This window comes from Apodemus sylvaticus, chromosome 13, assembly GCF_947179515.1.
Source record: "Apodemus sylvaticus chromosome 13, mApoSyl1.1, whole genome shotgun sequence".
Classification (NCBI taxonomy): domain Eukaryota; kingdom Metazoa; phylum Chordata; class Mammalia; order Rodentia; family Muridae; genus Apodemus; species Apodemus sylvaticus.
In genome coordinates this window covers 38,682,289-38,704,590 of record NC_067484.1, presented here as the reverse complement: position 1 = coordinate 38,704,590, position 22,302 = coordinate 38,682,289, and the positions used below count along the sequence as shown (strand labels likewise).

Sequence of the window (22,302 nt, the reverse complement as noted above, 5' to 3'; positions counted from 1 at the left end):
ATTCCTTGTGTTTAATGAAATGCCATATTTTCTTCACAAACTTGACTTTTCTGCCTTGATTTCGACTCGTTTGACTTCTGGTTTGCATTAATGGAGGTCAACGGAAGAGCAAACAAAGGCTTTTTATTTACGTGTTGCAAAGAGTTTTGTCCTTTCCCGAAGATTTAATGAATTTTGGTCTTCTATGAAATATTAATAAATGATTGTTATCATTGAGCCAAATTAATTATTTTTGTTCTATCGTTAGATTTATTCCACACTCTAAGATCCAAGCATATTTGGTACTGGAAAATATCCAAAATATGAAAAATGAATAGTTTGGACCACATATCAAATTATGACATTCTAAATCAGTATTTGGACTACATATTGTTATGAGTTTTTTTGAAATGATGTAATCCTAAGTGATACATAGTCAGTCATTTTGAGTGAGTTAATTGCACATCTAGTTGAAAATATCTCTGTGTAGACACACAATGCATCATTTTAACTTATCCAACGAATCTTCATCTTCAAATGAGCAGTATAGAAAGTACATGGAGAAAGAATCTAAAAACTAAGTTAGATAAAATATACCAGTCTATATAGACACTTTCTAGTTGTAAAGCAATACCCTCAAAGAAGATGATAATTCAACTTACTTAATGTCATCCTAGTTTGAGGTTATCAATAATTGTCTAGTTTGAAGTAGTTATAAATCTCAAAATTGTGTTTTAGCTTTAAATTTTTGTTTATTCTCTGGAAACAGTATTCTAACTAAAAGAGTAAAATATACTAGATGTTTTTTATTTTAATTTTATAATTGTAAAAAGCTTTTGTACTTCTCAATTATTTCTAATAAAATGTAGTATTTTCTACACATATATAGCTAATGTTATTATAATCCACATGATCTATTTTCCTAGAACTACAGACAACAGAGAAATCATACTTTTTGAGTACATAGCATGAGTTTTCAAAAGAAGCCCAAGAGCAAGTAAAACCACCAGTGAGGGAAGATGATCGCAACCCCCCACGCCTGGTGAATTATTTAATCCCTCAGGCCCAAATGGTGAACAGAAATAATTCTAAATTGTCCTCTCACCTTCATAGATTCACTGTGGTACACATATTCCTTCACACACACACACACACACACACACACACAAACGCACACGCACACACACACACACACAAACGCACACGCACACACACACACACACACACACAAAATTTTTCCACTGTTACTGCTGAGATTACTATACAATTACATTTCTCCCCTTCCTATTCTCCTGCACACTCCCACATATACCCCTCCCTGTTCACCTTCAAAGTTAATTTCCACTCCCTTAAAGTGGAAAATACATCAATTATAACAATTGTTGTTATGGGCATATATGTGTATATATGTATGTGTATATATATGTATACATATACATGTACATATATATATATACACACACACACACACACACACACACACACACACATATTTTCTCAAGCACACTCTATTCAGACTGCACAATGCTTCTTGTATGTACACTTTTCAGGGCTGACCTTTTGGCACTGGACAACCAGTTAGTATTCTCTTACCGGGTGAATTCCTCCTTTCCCTCCCCCAGCTATTCTCACTTGCCTATTTATGTTCTCCGTGCAGGATCGAGGCCTCGTAGGATTTTCCTTATCTAGTATTGTATGCTCATTGGTGCTATCCTTGTTCAGCTCACCCTTGTTGGTGATTAATTAGTCATATCAAGAAGGAGCTAAAAAGTAGAATGCAAAACATAATCAATTATAACATACCAGATCAGTGTGCTTCGTAAGATCAACCATTGTAACTGTAAAGAGGCAATGGGTTAAGTACTTATTAAATTAAAAACAACCTAGACCTAAGTATAAGATCAAATAAGCAGTGATGTATCAGCTTACTTCTCTGTCACAGTGATAAGACATCAACAAAAAGCAACTTGAGTAAGAGAGGATGTATTTCACCTTCCAGCTCTTACTTTGTGGAGATCAGCCAAGGCAAGAACTCCAGATAGGAACCTGGAAGCCAAAGCTGACTCAGAGACCATGCAGGAACACAACTTACTCACTCCATGGTGTGCTCAGTTTGCTTGCTTCTATAAGAGGGCCACCTGTTTGAGGGTGACGCTGCTCACAGAGGAATGGACCTTCTTTTTTTTTTTTTTTTTAATTCGGTATATTTTTTATTTACATTTCAAATGATTTCCCCTTTCCTAGCCCCCCCCACTCCCAAAAAGTCCCGTAAGTCCCCTTCTCTTCCCCTGTCCTCCCACTCACCCCTTCCCACTTCCCCGTTCTGGTTTTGCTGAATACTGCTTCATTGAGTCTTTCCAGAACAAGGGGACACTCTTCCTTTCTTCTTGTACCTCATTTGATGCGTAGATTATGTTTTGGGTAATCCAGGTTTCTAGGTTAATATCCACTTATTAGTGAGTGCATACCATGATTCACCTTTTGAGTCTGGGTTACCTCACTTAGTATGATGTTCTCTAGCTCCATCCATTTGCCTAAGAATTTCATGAATTCATTGTTTCTAATGGCTGAATAGTACTCCATTGTGTAGATATACCACATTTTTTGCATTCACTCTTCTGTTGAGGGATATCTGGGTTCTTTCCAGCATCTGGCAATTATAAATAGGGCTGCTATGAACATAGTAGAGCATGTATCCTTATTACATGGTGGGGAATCCTCTGGGTATATGCCCAGGAGTGGTATAGCAGGATCTTCTGGAAGTGAGGTGCCCAGTTTTCAGGGAACCGCCAGACTGATTTCCAGAGTGGTTGTACCAATTTGCAACCCCACCAGCAGTGGAGGAGTGTTCCTCTTTCTCCGCACCCTCTCCAACACCTGCTATCTCCGGAATTTTTTTTTCTTTTTTTTAACATTTTTTATTCAATATATTTTTTCCCCACTTTATTGTTATTTTTTTATTCGATATAATTTATTTACATTTCAAATGATTTCCCCTTTTCTAGCCACCCCCCCCTCCCCGAAAGTCCCATAAGCCCCCTTCTCTTCCCCTGTCCTCCCTCCCACCCCTTCCCAGTTCCCCGTTCTGGTTTTGCCAAATACTGTTTCACTGAGTCTTTCCAGAACCAGGGACCACTCCTGCTTTCTTCTTGTATCTCATTTGATGTGTGGATTATGTTTTGGGTATTCCAGTTTTCTAGGTTAATAAGGCAAAGGACACCATCAAGAGGACAGATCGGCAACCAACAAATTGGGAAAAGATCTTCACCAATCCTACATCAGATAGAGGGCTAATATCCAATATATATAAAGAACTCAAGAAGTTAGACTCCAGAAAACCGAAAAAACCCTATTAAAAAATGGGGGTACAGAGTTAAACAAAGAATTCTCACCTGAAGAACTTCGGATGGCGGAGAAGCATCTTAAAAAATGCTCAACTTCATTAGTCATTAGGGAAATGCAAATCAAAACAACCCTAAGATTTCATCTTACACCAGTCAGAATGGCTAAGATTAAAAATTCAGGAGACAGCAGGTGTTGGAGAGGGTGCGGAGAAAGAGGAACACTCCTCCACTGCTGGTGGGGTTGCAAATTGGTACAACCACTCTGGAAAGCAGTCTGGTGGTTCCTCCAAAAACTGGGCACCTCACTTCCAGAAGATCCTGCTATACCACTCCTGGGCATATACCCAGAGGATTCCCCACCATGTAATAAGGATACATGCTCTACTATGTTCATAGCAGCCCTATTTATAATTGCCAGATGCTGGAAAGAACCCAGGTATCCCTCAACAGAAGAGTGGATGCAAAAAATGTGGTATATCTACACAATGGAGTACTATTCAGCCATTAGAAACAATGAATTCATGAAATTCTTAGGCAAATGGATGGAGCTAGAGAACATCATACTAAGTGAGGTAACCCAGACTCAAAAGGTGAATCATGGTATGCACTCACTAATAAGTGGTTATCTCCGGAATTTTTATTCTTAGCCATTCTGACTGGTGTAAGGTGAAATCTCAGGGTTGTTTTGATTTGCATTTCCCTAATGACCAATGAAGTTGAACATTTTTTAAGATGCTTCTCTGCCATCCGATGTTCTTCAGGTGAGAATTCTTTGTTTAACTCTGTACCCCATTTTTTAATAGGGTTGTTCGGTTTTCTGGAGTCTAACTTCTTGAGTTCTTTATATATATTGGATATTAGCCCTCTATCTGATGTAGGATTGGTGAAGATCTTTTCCCAATTTGTTGGTTGCCGATTTGTCCTCTTGATGGTGTCCTTTGCCTTACAGAAACTTTGTAATTTTATGAGGTCCCATTTGTCAATTCTTGCTCTTAGAGCATACGCTATTGGTGTTCTGTTCAGAAACTTTCTCCCTGTACCAATGTCCATCGATGCAATCCACTACATAAACAAACTCAAAGAAAAAAACCACATGGTCATTTCATTGGATGCTGAAAAAGCATTTGACAAAATTCAGCATCCTTTCATGCTTAAAGTCTTGGAAAGAACAGGAATTCAAGGCCCATACCTAAACATAGTAAAAGCAATATACAGCAAACCGGTAGCCAGCATCAAACTAAATGGAGAGAAACTTGAAGCAATCCCACTAAAATCAGGGACTAGACAGGGCTGCCCCCTTTCTCCTTATCTTTTCAATATTGTACTTGAGGTACTAGCTCAGGCAATTCGACAACATAAGGAGGTCAAAGGGATACAAATTGGAAAGGGAGAAGTCAAACTATCATTATTTGCAGATGACATGATAGTCTACCTAAGTGACCCAAAAAACTCCACTAGAGAACTCCTACAGCTGATAAACAACTTCAGCAAAGTGGCAGGTTATAAAATCAACTCAAGCAAATCAGTGGCCTTCCTATACTCAAAGGATAAGCAGGCTGAGAAAGAAATTAGGGAAATGACCCCCTTCACAATACCCACAAATAGTATAAAGTATCTTGGGGTGACTCTTACCAAACATGTGAAAGATCTGTATGACAAGAACTTCAAGACTCTGAAGAAGGAAATGGAAGAAGACCTCAAAAAATGGGAAAACCTCCCATGCTCATGGATCGGTAGAATCAATATAGTTAAAATGGCCATTTTGCCAAAAGTAATCTACAGATTCAATGAAATGCCCATCAAAATACCAACTCAATTCTTCACAGAGTTAGAAAGAGCAATTATCAAATGCATCTGTAATAACAAAAAACCCAGGATAGCTAAAACTATTCTCAGCAACAAAAGAAAGTCTGGGGGAATCAGTATCCCTGACCTCAAGCAATACTACAGAGCAATAGTGTTAAAAACCGCATGGTATTGGTACAGTGACAGGCAGGAGGATCAGTGGAACAGGATTGAAGATCCAGAAATGAACCCACACACCTATGGCCGCTTGATCCTCGACAAAGAGGCTGAAAACATCCAATGGAAAAAAGATAGCCTTTTCAACAAATGGTGCTGGTTCAACTGGAGGTCAGCATGCAGAAGAATGCGAATTGATCCATCCTTGTCTCCTTGTACTAAGCTCAAATCCAAATGGATCAAGGACCTCCACATAAAGCCAGACACTCTGAAGTTAATAGAAAAGAAACTGGGGAAGACCCTTGAGGACATCAGTACAGGGAGAAAGTTTCTGAACAGAACACCAATAGCATATGCTCTAAGAGCAAGAATTGACAAATGGAATGGACCTTCTTATATCAACCTTTCCTCAGGAAACTGTGTCATAGATGCCCACAGGCATCCATGACAGTTTGATGGACGCGATTATTCAATTGAGCATCCCTCTCCCAGATGACTCTAGTGTCTGTCAAATTGAAAAAAACTGAATTAATACAATTAAACCCATAACAATTTGGCAAACAAACACATGACTATTAAATTATAACCTTTTCTTTCTTGTTCATCCCCTAATTTTATGTCAATATCACAATATAAAACATAGCATAACTTTAACAGTATCACATTTTTTTAATAAAAGATTTATTTATTAAAGATGTAGCATTCTCCCTGCAGGTGTGCCTACCATCCAGAAGAGGGCATCAGATCCCATTACAGATGGTTGTGAGCCACCATGTGATTGCTGAGAATTGAACTCAGGACCTCTGGATGAGCAGGCAATGCTCTTTACCTCTGAGCCCTTCTTATTGGGAGCATGGAGACAGTCATGGTGTTGAAGAGGTAGCTGGACAAGTAGCTGAGAGTTCTACATCTGGAGACATTGGGTCTGGCTTGAGCATTTGGAACCCCCAAATCTCATCCCCCAGTGACACCCTTCCTCTAGAAAGGCTACACTTACTCCAACAAGGCCACACCCCCTTAACCTCTTTCAAATAGTGCCCTTCCCTAATGACAAAGCATTCATATCTCTGAAGGCCATTCCTATCCACACCACCACATACCCAATACCAGGTAAAATCAGATGTTGGAGATTTCAGAGTCCATGACATTGCACAACTCAGAGGGGTATTTCCTTTCAAAATAGGGAAGCTAGATGACTTGTTCTGAAGATTTCAAAATTATAGAAATAGCAAGGAACTATCACAAATAACCAACTTAAATGCATTAGTGAAATGTGAAAGTAGTAAATGTTAAATATCAATTGAAATGAGTAAATAGAGTTTAATCTATTAAAATAAAGAAAATACACTGTTGATTAGACATACACATCAGTCAATCTGCCACATTCTAGAGACCAGAATGTCTGCATTTTATAACTAAATTGTTACTCATTTAAGAGTTACTTATTATTATTATTATTATTATTATTATTATTATTATTTGTATGAGAGGGACTGATGTTGAATAAAATAAAGCAAATCTTTATTCTTGCAATTTCCAGGTCCTTTAACACTTTTCTGTATATGGATAGTTAAAAACAAGAAAATATAGCATTTCTTCTTCTTTTTCTTCTTCTTTGCAAAACTCCATTTTGGACAGGATGTTGGAAGTGTGCTGTTCAGTGTGGCACACCTTGTATGATTTTCTCAATGTTCAAGTTCTAGTTATATGGAATTCTTTTCTCTCTAGAGGACATTTGAACATTGGAACCAAATTAAAAATATCTATGCCTTCCTTGATGAGCCATCCCTGAGGTTGATTAACCTTTTATAATAAATACTTGTGTGTGTGTGTGTGTGAGAGAGAGAGAGAGAGAGAGATAAATGCACATGAGTGTGCTTTTAGGATCCACCTTTGTCTCTCTCCAATGCCAGTGTTACAGGCGAGCAGAAGCATGGCAGGCTTTCTGTGTGGGGGCTGGGCATTCTTGCTCAGGTCTCCAAGCATTCAGTGCAAGTGCTCTTACCTCCTGAGCCATCTCACCAGCCTCCTTGAAGCTTCCTGTGCGGATAGCAGACTTCTTTGGCATCCTTGTGACAGGATGTGGATGGAATTCTCACCACTGATTTAGACAGAAGCTCTCAAACACAGAAGGGAAACAGGGAAGAGAGTGGCTTTTACCTCAGAACCAGCGAATTTGAGACTCCTGTCAGGGCAGAGTAAGTAAGAGATAGTTACTGTATGGGTTGGTTTTGTGTGTCAACCTGACACAAGCTCAGGTTATCACAGAGAAAGGAGCTTCAGTTGTGAAAATGCCTCCATGAAATCCAGTTGTAGGGATTTTTCTCAATTAGTGATAAAGGGGGGAGGGCCCCTTGTTGGTGGTACTGTCTCTGAGCTGGTAGTCTTGGGTTCTATAAGAGAGCAGGCTGAGCAAGCCAGTAAGAAACATCCCTCCATGGCCTCTGCACCAGCTCCTGCTTCCTGAGCTGCTTGAGTTCCAGTCCTGACTTCCTTTAGTGATGAACAACAGTGTGGACGTGTAAGCTGAATAAACCCTTTCCTCCCCAATGTGCTTCTTGGCCATGTTTGTGCAGGAATAGAACCCCTAAGACAGTTGCCATATGCTAATACCTGGGCAGCTTGCAGTCAAGGCTTTACTTACTAAAACACTGTAAAGATGGTTACAAAACTTGCATAGTTCACTCCTCTCTCTCTTCCATGATCCAAAAGAATCTGGTCAGCATTTGAACTTCCGAATGAGACCTAGAAAGTATTTAAACTTAAAAAGAAGTCCAATCACTCTGGTTGCAGAAGTGCTCACTGTAGCATCTGATGGTACGTCAGAACTGCCTTGGTCTGCAGCCTGTGTAAGACCCTCTGATTTGTTGGCTGAGAGTGGGCAAGATGACAAATATAGGGGAAAACTTAGACCTGTCGGTGGCTGTGTAGTAATCGGTCTCTCCCATTGCTGTATTGATCAGTGTACACTTGCTACTGGTTGTGGGCTCACAGCCCTTTCAAAAGGCATTCAGACCTCTTAAATCATTCATAAGCAATCTGTCTGATATTGTCAGATAAATTTCCTAGACTTTCTTTATCTACATGCAAACATTTCATTAAACACAGCCAGAATACTTAGACCTTTAGAGAAGAGAAGAAGGGGAGGACGGACGAGGGAGGGAAGAAAGCAACACCCTAAATATCTAAAATCTAGGAATGAATTGATTCCAGACACCCATGTGTTAAATAAGCCGGCAAACTATTTCAAAAGGACAGCGAAACACTGACCTAAACAAACAGCTCGTCTGTAGAACCAAGCCCAGCCCTTGTCCTTAAGCATGCGTGTTTCACAGTCACTTCATTAAAACGCTGAGCGGGGGCTGCCAAGCCTGTACACCACAGCCCAGGAGGAATGCTGCTCAAATCATTTCCAGTGGAAGTGACTGCTCAGCCTCCCTCTGAGGTCCACTCTAGCCACGACTGCTACTTCGCTCTTGTTAAACCACTTTCGAATATCTCATTATTCCCAAAGACAAATTCCCTGAATCAGTGCCGTCGACCTTGTAACACATTGGCGCTTACCGTTACAGATTAGATCATGTTTTCGAAGACTCTCCATTATATTGGTAGTTGAAAAAATTTCAAGCCCTGCCAGTGACTATTTTTCCTTAATTTAGGAAGTCCTATTTCTTCTAACAGCCAGCTGGAAATGAGTAAAGTATTACAGAGCTTTTCTTAGTGTTTGGCCTAGAGAAAACAGATTCTCTCCAAAATATATATCTTTGGCACTGTCTATAACTAAGGAATCTTGGGTAATCTCTATAAAGGCCAACTGTGAGAAATATTATTTTTAACACTTAAATACACTATTTTTTTTTTACTTTCAAGGAGTTTAAAAATAAATCAAACTTAAATTAGACATTTTAGTCTAACATTTTTAAAATAAATACTCATTAGAGATAATTTTACTATTGGATTCTGCACCTCTCTGGTAAAATCTTTAAGGTGGCATTTTACAGTGTTTATGACTAGAAGAATTTTGTGGTTCCCAAAGACTGCTTATAACTTCTACAGATTAATGCTTCAATGAACCTGATGGCAAATTATTTTATTATATAATCTAAATATACACATTTATATATACTCAAATCTCCCATTAGGTCCAAATAGCTAAGTAATCTAAGTATTGAAAATGAGACATAGCTAGGTGGAACCCAAATACGACTTTATTTTTTTTTTTACAGCGGAAGCATTATAAGACCCAGCCAGCTCTTACTCCCTGTCATAGGAATAGCAGAAAAGACGTAAGTCACGGGCGTGTTCAACCTTTTGACTGCAGCTTAGGGTTGTCATCTACAGAAGTGATAGGCCACAATCATGTCTATCCTCTGACACATGTAGTGTACTTTGAACACACCAAGGGTATAGATAAAAGAAGTAGCTATAAGGGTTGATAATGTATATTTTAAATTTTTATTGTTTTTGAAAATGCATTATATTATTATACTCATCCTCTCATCTCTTCCAGGATCCAACCTATATCTCAATTTTATGTACTCTTTCATATTTTTAAAACTGTACTGAGTTTAATTAGGGCCACCATATACTCTTGAGTCTGAGGACATTCACTGAAATGCATTAGACTTATCAGGACCACAGCTGTAAAGAAATCTAAACCTCCATCTTCTGGTAGCCATTGATTTTCCATAACTTCTCACATATGAATCTGACGTCCTTCCTGTCCACCTTCCCTGTCTCCATGCTTCAGTTTTCTCTGGTTTGAGCTTGTATGTTCCATGTGAATTCACACGTTTAGGTGCCCTAGTGTGTCTGGGAAACACTCGGTATAGCCACTTACCACCTCTGGCTTTTACTGTCTTTCTGTCCCTCTTCCAAAATGATCCCTGAGCCTCGAGGGAATCTCATCTCCGTGTCCTGTTTCGGCTGAGCTTGCGGCAGTTCCTTATATTCTGTACCTTATTTGGATTTGTGTTATTCACCAACTTGAGATCTACATCCATTATGGATGTAATGAGAAGTCATTTGCAATTTGTTTATTACTATGTCCCATTATCAGAACAATAGTAATGGATTCTCCATTATGGCTGGTGACCCTATGCAGCACAGGTTCTTGGTCTAGTAACTGCCCCAGGTGTGGATTCCATCTGTGGAAAGAAACTTAAAATCAACTAGAAAATGGTTGTCTATTCCCGTGATATCATGCGACTGTTGCATCAATGGAGTCATGGGGAGTGGGCACATCTAAGGAAGAGAGGATAGAACACAGTGCCACAGGGAGTGGGGATGTCTAAGGATGAGGAGACAGAACACAGTGCTACAAAAGGGAATGGAAATAATGGAATAGGAAGGGATATCAGGATTGGAGTCAGGCAGGGCAGAGAAGAGAATAGACTATAGGGAGTGATAAATAACTCTGTAGACCTTCTGACAAAGACGACAAAGATGTATCACTGAAGTATTACTGTAGAAGCTTCCTTAAATATAAACACATGGATATATAAAACATGTGTAATGACCAGATGGTGGTAGGGCAGACCTTTAAATCCAGCACTTGGGGGGCAGAGGCAGGTGGAGCTCTGTGAATTTGGGGCCAGCCTATTTGGAGACAGAAACAGAGACAGGGAGAGGAGAGAGGAAAAGAAAGAGGGAGATGGGGAGGGGGAGAAGGAGGGGGAGGGAGGGGAAGGAAAGAGAAAGGGAAGGAGGGAGGGGGGAGGAAAAAGAGAAGGGGAGGGAGGGAGAGAGAAAGAGAGAGGGGAAGGGAGGGAGGGAGAGAGAAAGAGAGAGGGGGAGGAAGGGATGGAGAGAGGAGAGAGAGAGAGAGAGAGAGAGAGAGAGAGAGAGAGAGAGAGAGAGAGAGAGAGAGAGAGAGAGAGAGAGTTCTGCCAGAACTACATGGAGAAACTCTTTCTTGGAACAGCAAGAAAAAAAAGAGTTTAAATGGAATAACCCACCCTATAATTTGACAATATTGTCTGTAATAGGCATGGCAGTCTAAGAAATACAGAACCACTGTCAGAGTTACCTCTATTAATAGCATTGGCTATGAGGTGCCCTAGACCCTCAGATATTATTAGCCATTGCCAATGGTCTTGGTAGCCTCAAGAAGTTGATGGTAAGATCCCGTTGCTGAAGACACCACGTACCTGCCTAATAGAACTTACAGATATCAAACTGGTACTGACCGGAAGCCTCCTTCCTACCTTTCTAGTTTCCATAGAAGAGGAAGGTGCTATGCATGCTACCAGTGGAGGAAAGTACTTATCAGTCTTGCCCAGAAGTGAACCCTGAAAGCTACAGTAAACATGCCTAGCAATCTAATTTTAAAGGAAGGTCAGTTATTGTTGATACCAGGTTGATCTGCCAATATTTCTTCTTGTGTTCCTCATTGAACAAACTAGTCATTTTAATACACCAAGAGAATTAAAATATTGTGTAAATTTGTCTTATGCTTAGTTGGTATGCAAGCTGAGATATGAATGTAATATACTTTAGTGTCAGAAAATGTCATGGATATCTCAAGACAGAAAAGAAATGTTTATTCTTTTAGTTGAAAATTCTGAGGTGACATTTTCTAAACGGTGCTCGCATATGTCAGAGCATGGAGAGCATTTCTTTAGGTAACCTGTCATAATTAATAAGTTAAAGTAAAATTTGCATCAAGATTTGGAGCTCATTTTGTATGAAGAGAAAGATTTCCTAACATTTATTTTCTATAAGCTTTGTTATTTCTGTCAAAAAACAAAAACAAAACAAAAGTCCAAAGCACTTTTAGACATTTCTGAAAAACGTAACTCTGAAGGTAACCACGGCAAAGCTAGAATAACGTGATTGTGTTTCTTGTACAGAATGAAAATGAAGGACTGAATCATGAGGTATTTTGCTGCAAAGGTCCTTCAGGGCAATATTAAACTTTGGGAACAGATTTCCCAGTACACAATTCAAGACTCTATTTTAGCCCTGTTCTCGCACTTTTTTCTTGCCAAGACAATCTCAATGGCAAGTTGTCTGGTATGCCTTGGATTTCCTTGATATTTTTTTAGAGTGTTGGACTTGTTATTTTAACAATTTTGCTTTGCTAGAAGTCAAAAGAATCACCATGTTCCAAATACATTTAAAACTTTCATGATATGTGTGAAGATCAAGCTTAAAATTAATTAGAAGGATTAATGAAGACAAGAGAGAGCAATATAATTTTTAAAATTGACTTATTTTATGAAGAAACAGGCCACCCTATACTGCCATACCTCTTTCTGAATGATTTGGTATATATCAAAGACCATGAATGGTTGCAAACTAAATCATGGGTATACTAAAGACTATCAGACAAGTATAAATGGAATTCTTGTAATAGCAAGAAACAAATGTTTGGATCCCATGGGATTTTGTTCATGGTTGTCCTATCCTTGGGGAGGAAGGCTTTCTTCAACACTCTTTCCCCATGTTCCTAGTTGAGTTGCAAAGGATCCTACCCCAAACGTATCCCCATTCTCTTTCATAACCTCTATATTCTCTATAGAACTGGTTTATATCTGAAAGTACAAAGTATTTAGACAAATACTTTCATTTGTCTAAATACCTTATTTTCATTTTCCTCTTTCTTTTTCTTTCTTTTTCCTCTTCGAACCAGAGTTTCTCTGTGTAGCTTTGGTTGCCCTCAAAGTCGTCTGTAGGCCAGCATGGCTTCGAACTCCCAGAGATCTACCTGACTCTACTTCCTCAGGGATGGGATTAAAGGTGTGCACCACCATTGCCGGGCATTTGGCTGTTGTCTTTCTCACCTTCACTGGCTATGAAAACACAACCTCCTAGGGGTGAATGTCCTTTTCTCTTCTGTGTACTTCCACATCTGAGTATCCAGAACAGTACTTGGTACATTGCCACCTTTGAGTAAATTAATAAGTTTTATGAGTTAAATGTAGTGGAGCTTCGAAGAGATTAATTATGCATCTGTGATGGTTTGTATATGCTTGTCCCAGGGAGTGGCATTGCAGCCTTGTTGGAGAAAGTATGTTACCATGGGCATGGGCTTAAGACCCTCACCCTAGCTGCCTAGAAGTCAGTATTCTGTTAGCAGCCTTCAGGTGAAGATGTAGAACTGTCAGCTCCTCCTGCACCATGCCTACCTGGATGCTACCATGCTCCTGCCTTGATGATAATGGACTGAACCTCTGAACCTGTAAACCAGTCCCAATTAAATGTTGTTCTTTATAAGACTTGCCTTGCTTATGGTGTCTGTTCACAAAGCTAAAACTCCAACTAAGACAGCATCTATTTAAACACCATTAGACAATACTCTGAACGTACCCGGTATTTATAAAAACCATTCTGTATTTACCATCTAATCATAATTTGAAACATAACTTGTCCATAGATAGAGTAACTGTATGTCCTCAAGTTTGCCCCACTGCATTCCCACGCTCTTAAAATAATTATAAACAACATCTTCTTTCACAGTGTTCTGATTGGGGAACAAATCATATATAGTCACTGAATCTAAAGACCAGTTGTGCTAATGAATTGTCATTAAGACTAAGGTGTTTCCCACATCATACTAATGTGACTCTTAACCCAAAAAAAAACAAACAAAAAAAACCATTTCTGCATTTAATAGTAAAGAAGTCAGATGTCCTAGTTTTCTTCCTTTTGCTGTGATAAAAACACTTGATGCAAAAGCACCTTGGTAAGCAAAGTTTTATAAGTCCTGATCATGGTCCATTGTTGTGACGAAGCCTTGACAAGAGCTAAAGGCAAACCTGGAGGCAGGAACTGAAGCAGAGACCACAGGGAAACATTGCTTGCTGGCTTGCTCTCTATGGCTGACTCTGCCGACTTTCTTATACAGCCCAGGACCACCAGCCCAGGGTGACACTACCCACAATGGACTGGACCATCCCACATTAACCAATCAAGAAAATGCCCCCACAGACACACCTACAGGCCTTCCTGTTGGAGGCAACTCCTCAGTTGAGGTTCCCTCTTTCTGGTTTTTCTGGTTTTCAGAACCCAGCCGCTATAAAAGGCAAAAATGATTCAGCAATGTGGGGAATGGGGAAGGTTTCTGACTGTCTTTGCCTAGGAAGAGCAGTAGCTAACACCTAGTATCCAGTGATGCTTAGCTCTCCAGTGTCTCAATTCATACGCTTAAGTTCTTGCTCCATTTCTAGTGCTTCTGAGCTACGAAACTTACTTAACTTACTTAACCTCTGGTTTTTTCTCCGAGAATGATGAAACAGTGCTCATGGGTGTCATGGGAAACATCACACACAATCTCTAAACACTACTACCTTGACATACAAGACATGTTGGAGCCATATTAGCTAGTGTTGGGGCCGCTCAGTACAAAGCCTTTCAGAAAGAGTAGTGCCAGTCTCTTTAGTCCCAAAGCAACCGAGATTTTGTAATACAGCTTATTATTTAAATATTAAACAACTGGCTTAAAGTGGATGAAACTGCCTGGCTTCCACTGCATTTAGTAATCTGTTTTTAATCCCATGCATTAGTCACTGTGTTTGGGTAATAAGGGGATGTAAGTACAACACCAGATCTTCAGAATAAATAGACCATTCCATTTTCAGTGCAGGATCCAGAACATAAAAAGTAATCAATAAATATTTTTAAAACCCCCCAATAATTGATGGGACATTCAGAAACACCCAAACAAAGTATCAGTTTTAAGACTGTTTAGCACAACTTTTGTCATGTTTCAGTTTTCACAGAGAATCATTAATTAATGAAATGACTCTTTCACTATATACAGCTTAGGCACTTAAAAAGCTGTCCCACAGCAGTAACATTAATAATAAACTGTGTGGAAGTTTTACTTCCATCATGGGTTAGAACTTAAACTATTGTCGGGATCAACTGCAATCCTTTGCTTAACACAAAGGGGAAATAAATTGCAGATACATTAGTTGCTAGGGGCAATATTAAAATCAAGGTCTTTTAATTCCTATGCCAAAATTATTTTGGCTTTCTCTTTTAATGCCTGTCTGTTTTTAATCACAATGATGTCATTTGAGAAAATACCAATTACTTAGTTTTGTCTTCTGTAAGAAGTAAAAAAGTTTAGAAGACTTCCTGGGATCCCAACTGTCTCTCTATAAATACTTACTTTTTTTCATATATGAGTAATAAAATTTTTATCAAATTTTATTTTATGAAGAAAGTAATTACTGCTAGGCTTTTGTCCTATTATTGAAGTTTTCTAATGGAAATTAAATTCTAGAAGCATTAAATACTTAATTTAATAATGTTTATTTTATTAGTTTCAATAGCAGACATAATACCGCTTACTTAAACAAATCACAAAATTTTTATTATTCCCTGAGTGGAATATTGATTTTCAAGTTATGCTCAAATTATTACAAAATTGATTTTCATAAGACGTAAAACTAAAGTGCTTTATTGCCCAGTATCCACAAAACTACCATTTAACCATTTCTCAGCTAATTCTGTGTTATCATGTATCTGTAGTTACTTTGGTTTTGTTAATAATTTTTAAAAAAAAAAAAAACAGATGTGTTGCTTCTGCTTGCTTTTACCTTTTGGCATCTTAAGGGATGAGGGGTGATACTTAGGCATGGTCAGTGACAGATGTTCTGGATTCCTTGGGAGATGACAGGACTGGGGAGAGCCTCTTGGGGATCAGCAGGCTGAACCTTTGCACTGTGCAGTTGTTCTCACCTCTTTGCTTTCTCAGACACCCTGATTGTCTTGAAATGCTCCACGAATATTAGGAACATAGATCGGAACACCTTTTCGTGTATTCTTACCCTACAGATTGTTTGGTTATTTATTTGCTCTTCAACAAAATGTATGTCCTGAGGGATGAGAAGAAAGCAGAGGACTTGGTTTGATCTCCAGTGCCCACCACCCATAGTGATCCCAGCACTGGGTAGTACAGACAGAAGGCTCACTGCGGCTACCCCAGCCAGGTGATTTAGCCTAATCAGCAAACTCCAGCCAATGAGAGGCCTTCTCTCACAGGAGATGGCTGATATTTCTCAGGATGACAGCTGAGACCCTTTGGCCTACACACCCATGCACACAAGAAAACAAATAATAAATAATGAATAATGTGTGTACTTGCTTATTTATTTATTTAATTTATTTATGACTTCCATAACTTCTTTAACTTATTTTAAGCACATCCCCATTCCCTACCTTTCAGTTCTTCACATATCCTCCCCCCTACTATTCTCTCCTAATTTTGTGTGTTGTTTTGCTGTAAACCTAGTAAGTCCACTTATTGCTAGCATGTATACCTGTATATATGGTATCTATAATACATGGGTCATAAATAGCTATTATATCAGTGATATGGGAGAGAAATACTCCTTGGATAAGCACAGTTATATTCCTCTTATACATAATGTTTTTGTATGTATATATGTATGTACATTTATACTATACATACATACACTCTATATATACATATATATCCACATGGGCACAAACACACACCCATATACATATATATACCCATATACACAAACATTTATATACATATATACATATATATGTGTGTGTGTGTGTGTATATATATACATATATGCATTGTATGTATGTATGTGTATATATATATATATGATGGCTTGAAATTCAGACAGGGAAAACTGCAAAATAACTCATACCCATTTTCTCCCCTAGTGCTCCATTACCTGTGGCAAAGGCATGCAGTCTCGTGTTATCCAGTGCATGCATAAGATCACAGGAAGACATGGAAATGAATGCTTTTCTTCAGAGAAACCTGCAGCATACAGGCCATGTCACCTTCAGCCCTGTAATGAGAAGATTAATGTAAATACAATAACATCACCTAGACTGGGTAAGCAGATCACAGAGAGGATGGTTTTATGGCACAGAGAGATGCCGTTAGGTCATATATTGCCTTAAACCTTGGAAATTATTAAACTGGGCCAGTTTGCTTGTCTCTAAGTTGGGTCTAATTAGATATACTTTAGTCCAAAAGGTCAGAAATGAGTTTCAAAGTTTCATAAAGAATCCTTTCCCTCCTTGATGGATCTACTCAAAGGTAAGTCTAGGAAATACTGATGTCAACCACCTGAAGTCACCTTGTTAATCTTGCCACAGAGCTTAAACTTCAGTCTAGCTCCACAGTGGGAATATGTTGATTTCTGTGGAAAGGGGAAGTTGTGAATAAACCTTAGATTCCTCCATAGCTAATGCCCTCCTTTTGATCCTGGATGTAAATTTTCTTTCGGGATAGTGTATAAAAATGGTTTCCCCTAAAAAATGAGCATGTTAAAGGACACACCAAAACATGAGGTACTTTATATATATACATATACATATGTATATATATAAACCCTGGCAATATTCATTTGTTTTTGTATTTTTTCATTGCTTAATTGGCATACAAAGGGACACGTATGTATTCACTCCTGCCCCATCTCCAGGCCACTGGTACCCACTCTACTCTTCCATCCCCAGTATTCACCTGCCCACTTCCATGTTCTGTGTGCTCTATTACCAAACCTTAAGGGGTGTCTTGTTCCCAGATCATGAGCCACTTTTCTGGCCTCTATCCCAACACTTAACTTCCACAAAATACACACACACACACACAAACACACACACACAAATATACACACACACATACACACATATTTCTAATTAAAAACTAAGAATACATATGAGAGACATGCAGTAGTGATTACTGGCCATATTTTGTTTTGTTTTTTTTTTAAGTATTATAAAGTTCTTTTGTCAAGTATTACCAATTCTTACTATATAATCTAATTTATCATAAAGAAGTAAAGCATGCTTTTAAATGCAGGTATCTTATATTTGCATAACAAATCTTAATGCCTAAATTATGCTTTACCTGTGTGGCAATTAGTACTTTAATAACATTTCAGTGTGGCAAACAATGGATTAAACTTTTCACCTGTGCATATAACTTCCAGGAGAACTATTTGAATATATGAATATGTGAATAATAGTGAAAATAAAGGAATCCAACTTATCATATGTTCTTTTATATTGTCAGCAAAAGATTCAATGAGTTTGAGAAGTTTGAATCTTCCTGGAAATGCAACAATTTCTTTTGAAATAAATAATTAATTATTCTTTATAGTAATTTGTTAAAATAGAATAACACTATTCGAAATGAAAGATAAACAGTTTTTAAGCTGATGGCTCAAATGCTTCCAATAAAACACAACCCCCTGTGTATCAATCATACAGAGTCTAAGAAGAATCATTTCAGGAAAAATCTTGGAATGAAGGAAGAGCTATTTTAAAATTGTATTCTTCTGCTTCTGAGTCATTGAAAGGTGTATTGGTTGCCCTTCTGATGCTGAAATAAATTATTCCAATGAAAGGCAAGTTAGGGAAGAGCATGAATTTGAACAGCCAGAAAAGAGGGAAAAACATACTGCAAACTGAATTTCACACCAGATGCTGGAACACACTTTACTCTGACACCCTGAAGCCAGACCTTCAGTACAGAAAAGTCTAGATCAGACACTGCTGATACAACATTGCAAATTTCATTCACTTCTAAAAGCCAACTTGATGCTTTAAAAGCCAAGATTCATTCTCCATATTATCTGCTTCCCGACTTGTATGAAAAAGTATACTGCAGGGTAAACATGGGCACATCTTCATTTTGCACTGTTTATTTGTAATTTCATTCATAGACATAGTTATTATTATGCAGATATAGTAAGTCCGGTGGAGTGGTACACACATCTCCTCCCAGATCCTCCAGGGATCAGGAAGCAATGCTCATGAGTTCAAGGCCATCTTAAATTATAGTGAATTCCAGACCAATATGAGCTACAGAGCACTAATGCTTCAAAGAAACAATCACTTATGTACATATACATACAGAGAGGAGAAGAGACCACACTCCCCCCTTTTAATCCTATCTACAAAAATACATGAATAAAACTTAAATGAAATAGACAAAATTGTAGTATTGAACTACACATGGCTGCAGACACTAGTCTCAACACTAGACTGAAGCCTCAGAATTTACATGCCAAGATCCTATTTTAATAGTACATTCAGAGGCCTGGAAAGGTGAATCGATAGTAACAAGTACTTAGAGTTTTGGTTCCCAGCACCCACAGGGTGGCTCACAATCATCTGTAACTCTAGCTCCAGCAGAGCTGATACCCTCTTCTGACCTCCTCAGGTACCAGGTGTACACATGGTACTCATACATATCTGTAGACAAAACAACCAAACCATACATACAATATAAAATAAATGTATTTAAACAATATACGTATCTATAAGCAATATGATGGCTAATCTCAACTGTCAACTTGTTGAAATCTAGAATCATATGGGAAACAAACTTCTTGGAATGATTTTGACTAAGTTAATTGAAGTGGGAAGACTCACTCACCTTGGGCAGCACCATTCCCTAGAATGGTACCTTAGATGGTATGAAAAGCAGTGAGCTGAGCACAAGACTCTATCCATTTCTGCCTTTTAGCCTTGGGCCCACATTGGTTATGTTGGGGCATTGATGCGGGGAAATATTTAAAAAGAACCGCCAAGTTCCCATACTCCATCCAGCTGCTCTCTGCCCACCAGCTCTCCGGCAGGGCTGGAGCTCCTGCATTCCCTTCACCTGCCACGCCAGCCCCATGCAAAGACTGTCTGTCCATCCTGCAGTCAGCCGCCACAACACCCAGCAACCTGGTAGAAACAAAACTCTAGACACTCACAATTAACAAGTCAGAATTATGTATCAATAAATTCTCAATTCACAAGATGCCCACACAATAATTTCAGGGCCAAGGACACACAATAATTTCAGGACAAGTAGTCCACCTAGATTAGGCAAGTTATCCCAATTATTCTATCCTTTATGATATCATATCTACCTGTGGCTATTTGAAGCCACGCTGGTTCAGGATCTTCTTCCTATCCATCCTCTATCTTGCTTTTTTCTTTTTTTCTTCTCTCCTGAGATGCTCTCTGTCTCTGCAACTCTAGTTCCAGCTCGCTTTACCATGTCCAATCACAGGCCTCCTGCTGCACTAATATTTTAATGTAATTGGACAGGGAAAGTCCTGTCATAGGGATGATTAATAAATGCAACTGAAATGTAGAATCTCTACTACATATTGCTGAGCAATCCAGTTTTTAGTAAACTTCAAATGTCCCCAAGTAAGAGTGTTATGCATTCACTCTGCTGCTCTATTGCAGCAGGGTGTGCGGTTCTTTGTTTTTTCTGTTCGGTCAAGTAAAATAAACAAGTTAAAATGAGGCAAATTAATTCTACACCAAAAAAAAAAAAAGAATGAAAGTTGTTCCTACTGATGATACCTATGTACCTTCACCGAAGGAATTCTCAGAATTCACAATATTCCGTTTTCCAGCTGCCCTGACCTTCAAGTGCCTGGGAGACCAGTGGCCAGTGTACTGCAGAGTGATACGGGAGAAGAATCTTTGCCAGGACATGCGATGGTACCAGCGGTGCTGTGAGACATGCAGGGACTTCTATGCCCAAAAGCTACAGCAGAAGAGTTGACCTCTGGCAGGCCGGCTGACTGGCTCATAGCTGTTTTGCTATTGCATTATTTATAAACACACACACACTAGCATGTTTCTCAGACCAAATATTATCAGATTACATATAATTTAATCAAATTAATTTATTTGCCTGCCAGGCATCTAATGTGGTGTTTGTTTTGGACATACAAACATTTTGATTTTATACTACGAGGCTTCATAAATAATTTTATATGAATGAGTAAGTTGGGTCTATCAAACTAATAAGAGAAAAGAGATGATTTTCTTTTCATTTAGGGCTGTCTCTAAGGTGCTATTTTCTCTCCACCAAAACCATTAAGTTATACAGTGTGCACACTACCTTAGCATGATAGCTTAGCTATATATGCAGAAAATGATGTATTTTCTTGTGTCCTGCTGCAGAAACTGCCCATTTTCTGTTCATGGCAGGAGATGTGTAAACAAAACAAACCTCACAGTCTTGAAAAGTTTGAGAGAATGTATTATGAATTTGACTCAGATTTAGAGAAGAGGCATAGGAGACATTCTACTGTAACGATACCTTTATATTAATAATGGAAAAGTCAAGACAGAGACTGATCATGTTGGTGAACATGCACTTGAGCACAAGTACTGTGAGCCTGAAGCACTGTATTGATGTACACTGAATCACCGTCGCACTGTTGGTGTAGGTGTAGAGAAGCTGTGACAGCAGTGGCAGCTCCCTATAAAACCCACATTATTGTATCATACCATTAAACTGGCTTTTAAAAGGTATTTCAAGCAGAGAACACATGGATCCACCCACATCTTTCCATCCCCTAGCAGACTTAATGAAAGAGGACCAGACTTTGACTCACAAATCTTATGAGTAATGGTAGTAAATAATTTTTTCTTCTTTTAACTAGGAAATAAGAAAAATGAGATTCAGATACTATTTTGATAATTTCATTGTGTTTTTCCTTTTTTAAAAAAAATAAAATTATAATTCTCTGAAACATTCAAAAGACATCTTCATTTTTTTTCTTATAAGAAAATATTGTACATGGTTCACATGGTTTCTTAGATTTTTTTTTCCTCAATAAAATATGTGAGACTTCTTTTGGGAAGACAGTTCTTCACAGGGCTGTCCACATTTCCACAGTTGGCAAAAAGAGACACTGTCTGCCTTTGTTCTGAAGCATTCACTGCCGGAAGCAGGCAGAGTGAGCCTCAGAGAAGAAGATCTCTTTGGAGAGCAGGGGGGATGTGTGCTTACTTCAAGTCCTAAAACGTCCAGGTTCCCTAAAATTGAGGTTCCTTTCATACAGTGCAACCCACTTCACGTGCAGGTATCAGCTGTCCTTCTTTATATTACTGCTGATGCAAAAACCACAGCCCTCATCTTAAAGCAAATAAAAGACAGTTTATTGTGGTCACCTTTGAGTGGTCAACGCCTATGAATATGGATTTAGGCCAAAATTCCATCACCCAACACAGAAGCAGTTTCATGAAGTTTTATAGTTTTACAAAAGAA

At 38.6% G+C, this 22,302-nt stretch overlaps 1 protein-coding gene across 1 annotated transcript in view; it reads left to right on the top strand.

Moving 5' to 3' along the window:
- Positions 1 to 21,689, top strand: part of Adamts19 (ADAM metallopeptidase with thrombospondin type 1 motif 19) — a 201,116-nt gene extending 179,427 nt beyond the window's left edge. The window contains exons 22-23 of the mRNA XM_052155432.1: positions 16,941 to 17,118; positions 20,654 to 21,689. Of these exons, the coding sequence (XP_052011392.1) occupies positions 16,941 to 17,118; positions 20,654 to 20,805 (330 nt within the window). The 3' untranslated portion in view covers positions 20,806 to 21,689. The remainder of the gene's footprint in view (positions 1 to 16,940; positions 17,119 to 20,653) is intronic.
- Positions 21,690 to 22,302: the final 613 nt, after the last annotated feature.